The following is an 11,930-nucleotide window of genomic DNA, read 5'->3' as shown; positions in this document are numbered from 1 at the left end:
ATTATTTATCATACTTCTACAAAGAAAGCTTTAAAAAGCACATCTTTTTTGTCTTCTCGGGGAGAATACATACTTGTATATATTAGTTATGGAGTTTGGAAATTATTAATAACTTATTCAAGCATTGCTTCTCATTCCTTTCACCACTTGTAAACCTCTTCAAGTAGCAAAGGTACTCATATGTACAAAAAATAGGCCCAAATCATTACTCTCTAGAAAATATTTATTGACAGTTGTTTTAATTTTCTCTCCATAATCTGAAATAAACATAACATAATACACAAAATACAGTAAAATGCACTTTTCCCATTTCAAATAAATATATTTTACCTTTGTAAAAAATTAATAATCTGTGTAATTCACCATAGTATATTAATCAGTGAAATAAAGCAAAGATAATCTCTTGTTAAATTGTCACTTATTTTAATGTTTCTTACAGGCATTTTTCTGGGGACAAAGAAAATTACTTTCTGTAAAATTATATTGACTTGAAGACTGTTACTTCTTTTTGGAAAAGGCAAATATAAGCTCTTTTAAAGCATGTTCATTGTCAAAAAGAATCTTTGCTTCAAAGAAAATGGCATCCCAGTCTTTACTAAATCAACTAAATTATGCGTGAATTTTCTTGTTAATACTTCCTAGAGACCAGATTGTATTCAGAATTAAAATGATTCCTATGTATCACACTGGTAATTTTCAAAATTAGTGGTTAAGTACTTAAATTAACAGTTATAATGTAGACTCAAGACAGAACTTAAAAGCTCTATGAACAGGAAAGACTAAAAAATAATGGTGCTATACAAGACAAATTTATCCTTTTCACAATTGTTACTCTTAACATTATAAGAATTGAAATCTACTGAATTATACAAACTTAGAACAGATTTATATACACATATTTCCCTGATCAGTTAAAGACAATGTGTTTGCTCTTATAGATGTTAAGAATATTTCAATAACCAGCAAAAATCACAATTCGGTTGACACCAATTTGAAATGTTCATATGTATAATCTAGTCACCCTCAAAAGAATACATTACCAAATAATACAAGTCATTAGTACTGTTTAACTTCCTATGTTAGCATTAATTGATACATTATATACTAGCCAGTGGAAGAAAATCAACCTTTATGTAGCTCTAATCTGAATATATGTGTCTCATTTACATGGATGCAGAAATGCAAACCAAACCATACTACCTCAGAACATCACTGTATTCAGTAAAAATCTTATAAGAGCTATAAAGTGGCTATTAGATCTGTCCTTAGCATCATAAAGGGCATCAGTTATTGTTCAGGTGGTGACATAAGAAACTTTTTCTCTCAATTTTAAAGAGTAGAAAATCATATACTTAGACATTTTTTTTACATCTGCAAATTTCTGAAACAAAAAACTGTAATAAAAAATTCACAAGTCCCATAAAACAAGTTTGATTCTTTCTTTGACATTTTTTATAATTCTTCCATCTCAAAGTGTGTATTAAAGCTGTTTGCCATGGATGTGTGTTCAAAAATCCTTGAAAGACTTGGTTTCAACAGTTCTACTGAGTGACATGACAGGTGCTGAGAGTTGTCATTCTTTAGGGACATCATTTGGTCTGTCCCTGGCTCCCTTCTGTCATAATACAGAGCCCAGAGTAGAGTAATGGTGAGAATCATAGCCAGGATTTGTGTCACTCCAATAGAGATCCCTAGAAATCTTAGTACTTGCAGTTGTTTGGTTCCTCTCAGAAAAGAATACATTTTCTTCCCACAACCCTGTAAAAGAAATAACATGATCAATATTACTGTAGATATGTTACAGAGGGTCAAAAGTAATGAAATCAAAAAATGTATCAGTTCACTAGGATCATAAAGTTAAAACAATAACTCTCAACAGGAAAGGCTTCTGAGAAGATGGAGGAGAGAGGGAGGAATGCACCTTTTAAAAAGCCTGCTTAGCTGATTCTGATGAGCCTGTCCCTTCTTTCATTGTCTACACAACCAGAAATTAAGACTCACTGGTATGATGTCTTACGTCTAGTACAGAAATTGGCAATCATTTTGTTTTTAATTTTTTTTTTGCAAAGGACTCAATAGTAAATATTTCAGTTTTTTTTTCCAGGCTGTACGACCTCTATTGCAACTACTTGTTTCATCCACTGTAATATGAATGCAGCCATGTGTAAATAAATGAAAGTGGGTATGTTCCAAAAAACCTCATGTGCACCAGAAGGAACTGGGCCAGATTTGGCTGCTCATAGGCAATAGATTGTTGACCCTGGATTCAGACTGATCTAAATTTTTCTAAAATATTATTATGATTGTTGTTGTTGTTATTGTGTTCATTGTTGAATTATAGCTAATTTGAGCAGACTTTTCCCCAGTGATCAGAAGCATTTCCACAATTGGCTGCTGGAACGTGATGACAGATAGAAATCACCCTATACACCCTACCTCATCCTCTTTCCTGGCCTACAGCAGAAATAACACATGAAATTATTATCATGAACCAACTTCTAGCTCTGCCAGACAAGGATCTGAAGCACATCTTTAGCTCCTGTACAAGTCAGAAACACTTAAGAAAGAATGAGAAAGATTTTTGTTTGCATTTTAAATACAAAAGCCTAAGAGTTCCCATGGCCGATATCAAAACCAATTCTGAAGGGAGAGGAGAGGAGGAAAAGTGTAGGAGAAGGAAAAATCATGACAAAAGAAAAATAGGTGAGGGAGAACAAAGGAGGTAAACTGTCACTAGCAACTGTTGTGTCCTTCTTGAGGGACCAAAGCATACTCGCCTTATCTCTAGTAACCAGTGTCTCAAGTGACCAAGCAGCGATGCCTTGTGTCTAGTATCCACAGTAAAGAAATAATTCACTCTCTTAAAGGGAAATTAATTGTAAATTAAAGTGAAAAGCTGAGAAACCTCTTTATAACAAATTTTAAGAACCTTGAAAATTCTGAGATTTTACGATACTTGGAAGCTAACAAATTAGGCTGCCATTCAATGGCTGCTGGCAGAAGACAGAGACATTGGATTGTATTACTGTTAGCAATGGCAAACGCCCGAGAAAATGTCAGTTCCTCAAGTTCCAAGGACAACATGTAGAAGGTCAGATGATGTCTGCACACACAGAAGGCTGTGTTATGGAAGAAGAATCTAAATCTAAGCTAAGGGAACCCTCATCTTTGGTAATGGGCAATAACCATATCTGCCTTTTACCTTAGAGAGGATTACCTTTACTGTACTAGACAGTCTACAAACCTGCCATTTTCTAGGATGGGAGAAAATGTATCTGTTTTCTAGGCTGTTTTCTTTGCATACATCCCAGACAGTTCAGATCAACGGCATCCACAGCCTTTGTCACTAGAAATGCAGAAAGTGAGCAGTCTTAAAAAAATTATCTCCTAGCAAGAACTTGACTTTGAAAGTTCTTATTTATTCTGTGTAGTAAGAATGACTCAATGCTTATCCAATAGCAGTAGCTATTTGAATGAGAAGAAATTCATAATTATTTAAATTATTTTGTTCCAAAAGAACTCACTAAGCCAACTAAAGCAAGACTATTTAGTCAGTTGTTAATTTCTACATTATTTTGTTGGTGAGAAAGGAATAAACATAATTCTTCCATTTCAAAGATACTTATTGCTACCTTCCCCAATAAGGAATTACTCTAGAGAAATTAAAAAATCAAGTAAAATTAGTTGTGGACACTTCTAAATAACTCCATTTTTCTGGTTTGACCTGCAATAAAAATTAACAGCAAATGATAAGCAAATGTTTATCTCTTTTACCAAAAGTGAAATTAAAATATTCATGATTTTATAATACCTAAGTGGAATTTATAATGTCACTCCTGACTATTATACATACAAGAAATATATACACATAGACATACATATATTCTGAGTGAAATCAAAATATATGTCACAAAACAATTTAACAAAGTTTAAGTACTTTTCAAAGAGTTCCACTTGGGTATTCTATCAGAGCCCATTCACTTTTGTGTTTATGTATAATTTAACAAGCATTTTAATGTGAAACAATAGAGTATAACAGTTAAGATGTGAACTGCAGAGACAATGGTTCTGAATTGAAATCCCTATTCTGTTACTTATAAGCCTTGTGACTTTGGGCAAGTTACTAAATCCCTCTGTGCTTCTGTTTTCTCATCAGAAAACCTGGATGGTAAGGGCACCTACCTGTTTGGGATATTGGGGGGATTAAATGAACAAATACTTAGAATGATGTCTTGTGCATGGCAAGAGGCCAGTGGGGTACCAGATATTACCTGGTGTGTCAGGTCACAGATTAGAATGCTCAAATTAAAACACAGATGAAAAATCTGTGACCAACAGATATTTATGGGAAAGTATGAGGCACAACAATTTGTAAGATGCTACAAAAACACCAAAAGCAGAGCATGTGTCACCACTAAATACTGATGTCACATTCCCAGTGGCTGTCACTGTTTTTTGGAACAGTAAAGTCATTCATGCAAAATGATTATCTTCCACTGAGACATTAGATCACTAGCATCCTGATTAAGCAGAGAAATATCTAACAAAATCTGGAAACATACGCTCCCAAAATAGTTAAATTAAAAAAGGTTCACAGGAGACAAAAGGCCTAGGTTGTTGGCTCTGAACAAGTTTTAACTTCTGCTTGCTTAAGTGTAAATTAGAATTATACCCAACATACCTGACAGCTTGTCAGAAGTCTTCTATGAGCAGATAATTATGAAATAATTAAATGAATTAAATATTTAGAAAAAAGGTTTGGTCTCAAAATGGAAAATTGAGATATGAATACTTCATATAACATTATTGACAAGCAATGTGGTACTATAGTCTCACATCTGATTTTCAAGGAATTAATAAAAACTGGCTTGGATCATGTGTGGCTGACCCCTACCTGTATTTAATATAAAGATTGATGGTCAGAAAATTAGTATGGAAGATCAATATTTTGGGTTATGATAATTACAATGAATATCAGAATTAAAAATAAGCCACTCAAGGATATAAAACTTAAGTTATATAAAAATAGTTCAAGAAATCTATTGTTAAACATGATGATCATAATTAATAATTAATATGTTTAAAAAAGCAAATCATTCAAGAAATACATATGCTGATGATTCAAACCTATGAAATTCTATCAGTCAATTATCACTTCATTTTTCCTTTTTAATAATCTCTGGGGCTTAAATTTTATCCATAAACTTCTCTCTCTCTCTCTCTCTCTCTCTCTCTCTCTCTCTCTCTCTCTCTCTCTCTTCTTTATTGGTAAAGTTCTCCCATCCCTTTGGACTAATTCATTTTAAGCTAAGAAATTACACAGAAGAGGTGATTTTTAAAGCTACAAGTAAAACAAAGTAGAAATTAGTAACTAAGTACAGTCTATTGTGCTTCCTATTTTCACATTGTGGAAATTTCATTTCAATATTTTTAGAGTAATCATATTTATTTTTTAAAAAGTAATAGTAGATAATATTTCAAAGGATGGTTTGGGAATTAGATGTATTTGTTAACAACTTTCCATTTTTTTAAATTTATTTATTGTTCTAATTTGTTATACATGAAAGCGAATGAATGCATTTCAATTCATAGTACACATATAGAGCACAATTTTTCATTTCTCTGGTTGCACACAAAGTAGAGTCACACCATTAGTGTCTTCATACCTGTACTTAGGGCAATGATGTCCATCTCATTCCACCATCTTTCCTATCCCATTCCTCCTCCCTTCCCCTCCCTCCCCTTTGCCCTGTTCAATTTCCATTTTTTTTTTAAGCACAGCTAAAAGCACTTCTGGATTGATATCAGCTAAATGCACACAGTTAGGACTTCTGAATAGTCTCTCTTCCATATAAGCAGTGAAAGCAGTAGCCAAAAATGGAGAATCAACTTTTTCAGAACTCTGGAAATCAGCCAAAGGCTTACAGCAATCTGAGCAGCATTTATGCAAGTAAAGCATCTAAATCTCAGTGAGAATTATAAGCTTTGTGACATTTTTATTTGCCCTCTTCCTAGTCTTCCTCCTCAGCTCATTGGGAATACTGAAAATCATGGTGAAAACTAGCAGACTCATGCCTACCAGAGGGGCAAAATGAGGTTAGAGCTTCTGTAAAAAGCCTCATTCTCAATGAGAACTGTCATTATTTATTAGGTCTTGTGATCCCCTAGAAGACCTCACTTACAAGGCTGTCTTTATTTGACCTGAGCTCAACTGGGGGAATAACCTTTTCTCCTGAGAAGGTTTACGAAAGACAATCAGAGGTTGCTGCTGATCACTGAGGCTATAAAGCATTTCATAAAAGTTGCACACTGTGAAACTGACCAAAAAGCTTGAAAGAAAAAGGTAGGCATTGGTAAGTCCATGGTGGGCTTGGCAAGGTTAGGACATGGGGATCTAGAAAGTTATATACATGCCCAGAGCTACACATATGCTCTGGAAAGAACCAAAAGGAGCCTAAGATCTCACCTTTGGATAGCCTTGAGGTTCTGTGCAACTTTGGCAAAGCCTGTGAGAATTATTGGCTTCACATATCTAAAGAAATCTGTTCATTCATTTATTGACCACTCAGCTATCTGAGTAGTGACTTCAGTGAACACACATGACAAAGAATACAGGCTTTACAGAATTAGTTTAGAAAAGTCCTTAGTTAACAAATAACAACAATAAACATTGAAGGGAGTGGAGAGAATCTGATATCCAAAATTGTTGCATTAAATTATTTAAAATGTCCAGTTTTCTACTAAGGAAAAAAATCATAAGACTCGCAAAGAAAGAAGAAATTATGGCTCATACATAGTGAGGGAAAAGCAACCAATGAAATTATACTCATAATGGGAGGATCTCCTTGTCTCACTAGACAGTCCATTCACACTTCAACAACTTTAATTCTTTTTTTTTTTTTTTTTTTTTTTTGTGGTGCTGGGGATTGAACCCAGGGTCTTGTGCATGTGAGGCAAGCACTCTACCAACTGAGCTATATCCCGTGAACAACTTTAATTCTTAACAGTCATTTCCTTCTTGGAGCCTGGATATACTGGTTCTAGTTCTACTCTTAGCCCACTCCTTTTTCATAAAATTGAGACATAACTGAAGATTTATCACTTTCCCTATAACCTATCTCTTCTCTAGGTTAAATATTTCTGGTTTCTTCAAGTTTTCCAAATATATATACTTCATTGTCTTGATGATCCTTTTCTGGATTATGCTGATTTTGTCAGTTTTTGACAATGACATCAATTTTTAACTTTATAAACCTAAAAATATGCAATATTTTTAAAAAACAATCAAGGCTATTATGAAAAGGTTTAGATCCAATGAAAAAATAAGCTTTGTCAATTTCCCAGAGGAATCAACAAAGGAATGTATTGTTAAGCCACACAGTTGGGAGTTGGCTTCCTTCCATATCACTAGAGCCTGAGATTTATCTCCATGTGGATGTGAGCAGGTGTGACTTATTCAAAGCAAAGGTCTTATGTGTTACTGTTCAAATATGAAGTGTTCTCCAAAAGCTTATGTGTCAGACAATGCAAGAAAGTTTAGAGGTGAAATTATTGGGTTGTGAGGACCTTAACCTAACAAACACATTAATCTACTGATAGGGATTAACTGGGTGGTAACTATAGGCAGGTAGGGTGTGGCTGGAGGAAGTGGGTCACTGGGGGCAAGCCTCTGAAGTATATTTAGTCCATGGTGAGGAGAGCCCGCCCCCTCCTTCCCTTCCTTCTTACTTCCCTTCCTCCCTCCCTCTCTCTCTCCTTCCTGGTGAAATGACCTGAACCACTTTCCTCCACCATACTCTTCTGCCATAATGTTTGCAACACTTTGGGCCCCAAGTAGAGCAATGGAGTCAGATATCTACAGACTGAGACCTCTGAAACCATAAACCCCCAATTAAACTTTTCAACTTTTTATCCTCTAATTGTTTTTATTAGGTCTTTTGATCACAGAAGCAAAAAAGCTGACTAAAGCAGGAATTGGTACCAAGAAGTGGGGTTGCTGCTGTGACTAACCTGACAATGTGGTTTGGAAGCTTTTGGAATTTGTGGAAGGATTTTGAAAATTTTTAAGATATAAGCTGGAAAAAGTTTTAGATTGTTATAAGCAGAGTTTAATGGGCAATTCTGGTGGGAGCTCAGAAGACCAGAATGCAGATAGGACTGTGGACAGTAAGGAGTGAGCTCAGATTTTAGAGGAGAAAGATTGTATTGGAAATTGGACAAGAGGCAATTCATGTTATATTCTGGCTAAGGAGTTGCCCACATTTTGCCTGAGTTCTGGCACTTTCTGTGAGGCTGAATTTAAAGATGATGAATTTCTTAATCTGGTGAAAGAAATTTCTAGGTGGCATAGCATTCAGGCAATGACACGTATATTGCCGGCAGCTTTTAGCCAGGTTAATTGTGATAATCAGGAGCAGAAAGATTTGAAAAACTTGCAGTTTGATCAGAAATTTGTGAGTAAAACTGGAGCTAGCTAAGGATGTGTGGTTGCTAAAGATATTACAAATACTAAAGAAATTCTAAAGATTTTGCCCAGACACAATAAGAAAGATGGTTTGAGGCATCTCAGGAATTGGCAAGACCACACCCATCTCAGGCTCAAGGGAGTCAATGTAAAACTTCCTTTGAGAAGAGACCATGGGGGCACCTGGCTTGCATAAAGTGTTCTGAAACTTTAACCATGCTTAGCCATACAGGTCCCTGGAGGCTGCTGCAGCCAAGGTTCCAGGATTCTTGGCTGATGTTCAAGATGGCGGCTGACCTTGGTGTCATCCACATGGAGCTTCTTCTGCAGGAATGCAGGATTCTGGATTTAGGAGGTCATGGAGGTTTCTACCAAGATTTCAGAGGAAGGCTTGGGAAGCTGGACAAGTTGCAACAGGGTAAGAGTGCCTATGAACAGTCTCTGAAAGGGTGATGCATGGGGATGTGAGAAGAAAAACAAAACTGCAGTGGAAACCCCAAGATTAAGCTGAGCTTGTACCATGAAACATCTGCAAAGGATAGTTATGGGAACTGAGCAGAGATAATCCAACAGAGAGGTCATGTGGGCTGTAACCGGCAGAGCCACAGGGGTGGAGTTACATAAGGCCTTTGGAGAAAACATCATGAAATCATCTACCCGAGATTCTGGACATGAAGCTACATAATTTGTTTGCTCGGCTGGATTCCAGTTTTGCTTTGGTCCCATTCATTTTTTTTCTATACACCTGTTTTCTCCATTTTGTTTGGAATGGAAATGTTTACTATGTACCTTTACACAGAGGATATATGTAACTTGCTTCTGATGTTTATAGGAGCTCACACTAAGAGTTTGTTTGGGTTTCAGAGGAGATTTTGGAATTGGACATTAGGACAATGCTAAAACTGTTGAGACTATGGGGACTCTTGGAAATGGACTAAATGTATTTTGTATTGTGAGACGGACATGAGCTTTTGGGGGCCAGGGGCAGAATATTATGGTTTAGATATGAGGTGTCTCCCAAAAGCTCATGTTGAAGAAATGCAATATAAAGTTTAGAAATGAAATGATTGGATTATGAGAACTTTAACCAAATCAGTGCATTAACTCACAAGTAGGGATTAACTGGGTGGTAATTGTAGGCAGATAGGGTATGGCTGGAAGAGGTGGGTCACTGGAGGTATGCCTTTGGGTACATATTTTGTCCATGGTTAGGGAACCTGTCTCTCTCTCTCTCTCTCTCTCTCTCTCTGCTTCCTGGTTCCATGATCTAAGCCACTTTCGTCAATTACATTTATATATATATATATATATATATATATATATATATATATATATATATAGTTGTTGATGGACCTTTATTTTATTTATTTGTATATGGTGCTGAGAATTGAATCCAATGCCTCACACATGCTAAGCAAACGCTCTATCACTGAGCCACTTCCACCATATTCTTCTGCCATGAATTTTGCCATGCCTGGGCCCAGTGCAATAGAGTTGGCCATCTATGGACTGACACCTCTGAAACTATGAGCCCCCAAATAAACTTTTCCTCCTCTAATTGTTCTTATCAGATCTTTTAGTCACAGAGATGAAAAAGAAACTAAGACACTATTAGACTTCATTTTTATAATAACATGTTAACCTTATCACTTTCTCATTTAGTTAAAAAAGCACATAGATAATCCTTTAATCAAGACACAATTTTCATCCTTAAATTCATCATGAGAATTTAAGAACCTCTCCGAAAGAAGTATTATGTACATATTATTTAAAACAACACTGTAAAAAAATAAAAATAGTCCAATATTGAAGATATTTTCCTAGATAATTTAAGAATAGCAGATATAAAGCCCCAATTGAAAAAAAAAGTTAAAATTGTGCTCCCTTTGGAAAATTAGAATATTTTCTCTTCTAACATTAGAATATGCAGATAAGTGTGTCTTCTGTTCAGCTGAGCTGACAGAAAGCTGAGACAAACAGGAAAGTCAACTTCTGCAACCCCATTTGCCTTCACAGTATACGTGTCTGCTTACTCTTTCTCTGAACTTTGATTTTCCAATTATGTTTAGACCTTATTATTACATCATTATACTTTTGTTATGTGCTGAACTCAATCCCTTATGCAATAAAGTAAGATACAGTTGTAAATATAAATAGTAGCACAGTGTCTCTAAAATATACACCATTTAGAAATTTTTGATGACGCAGAGAGCACTGCAAAAACTTGCAACAGAAGTACTGAGCTGAGTATCAGGGAATCATTTACATAAGTACTTTTCAAAGAATATTTATCTATACTTTCTTCTTCAGTCATTATCTAAATTCTTCATAGAAATAGCTCCAGGGTTTATTGTTCATCCTGCATCATTCTTATTGAAGTAATTCAGTCTAAACATAACCTTCAGCTTAGTTTGAGACAAATAATTATGTATGTGATTTACATTTTATCCCTGGAAACTTGGATGCTTTTGTTGAAAAGTGGAATACTAGTCTAGAGAAAAAATATAAATGTTTCTATAGAATTTGCTATACTGTTGATATTTAGTTGCAAAAGTTGATATTCAGTTGATATTCAGTTGAGTAAGTCAAAAAGGGAACAGAAATGTTAGAAAACCAAAACTGCATTCTATTTTGCAAATGCTATTTTATTCAGCTTGAGAAAGAACTGAATTGCACTTATTTGCTTTTCTCAAAGTAAAATATTCTGGTTGATTTTGCCTGAATGTGTTTTCTTCCTAAATAGAGCTATATTAGTCCTATGTTAATAACTTCAGATAATTCAGAGTTATGAGTAAGACTTGGCTAACCTACTTTGCTGGCTGCAATATTAAAATTCTAGTCAAGTATTATCTGTAAATAATAACACTACCTTTATCAGAGAAAAAGCATGAATCCTTACATTTCCTGGAATCTATTTGAAGGCATGTCAGGATGCCTCATTTCACTTGAGGAAATTATACACTTGAAATTATTCTCTGATCTATCTCTAAAATGAGTTTCTAAAATTGGAAGAACACCCACGGCTTTTCAGTACTCAATATTCACAGGCCACATCAAAAGTCAGGCAGCTTTTTAATGTTTATGAAGATAAAGTGTAAATAAAATCTAGGTGCCAATACACGTCAGTATTGATATTTTTGTAATTGATTTTTGGTAACTCTCAAGTTTGAAATGATTGTGTTAATTATCACATACAAATATACAATATTTAACCTTATTTCTTCTAGACTTGAAGAACTGAATGACAATAGTTCATGACCTCATGAGCTCATGGGCATTAAAAGTTGGATCAAAAAGTCTGTATTGATACCATAAAACTCTCAGAACAAAAAAAGAATTAAAAAGAAGAATACTGCACTGACAATCTTTAAGTCTGAATGGAAACAGATACTTCCTTAAAGAAAAAATAAATAAATAAACAGCAATCAATAAAATTCATGGATGGGACTTTCTGTCCTCTAAAGAG

The 11,930-nt window shown here is 35.0% G+C and overlaps 1 protein-coding gene across 3 annotated transcripts in view; it reads right to left on the bottom strand.

The window, feature by feature from the left end:
- Positions 1-211: 211 nt before the first annotated feature.
- TSPAN12 (tetraspanin 12) overlaps positions 212-11,930 on the bottom strand; it is an 80,198-nt gene continuing 68,479 nt past the window's right edge. For all 3 annotated transcript variants that reach the window (XM_081285450.1, XM_081285448.1, XM_081285449.1), the window contains one exon: positions 212-1,758. In XM_081285450.1, coding sequence (XP_081141576.1) covers positions 1,453-1,758 — 306 coding nt within the window. In that variant the 3' untranslated portion in view covers positions 212-1,452. The remainder of the gene's footprint in view (positions 1,759-11,930) is intronic.

This window comes from Spermophilus citellus (genome assembly GCF_964194105.1).
Source record: "Spermophilus citellus genome assembly, chromosome: 3".
Taxonomy (NCBI): domain Eukaryota; kingdom Metazoa; phylum Chordata; class Mammalia; order Rodentia; family Sciuridae; genus Spermophilus; species Spermophilus citellus.
The sequence above is the reverse complement of the archived record's forward strand: the minus strand, read 5'-3'. Positions and strand labels throughout refer to the sequence as shown.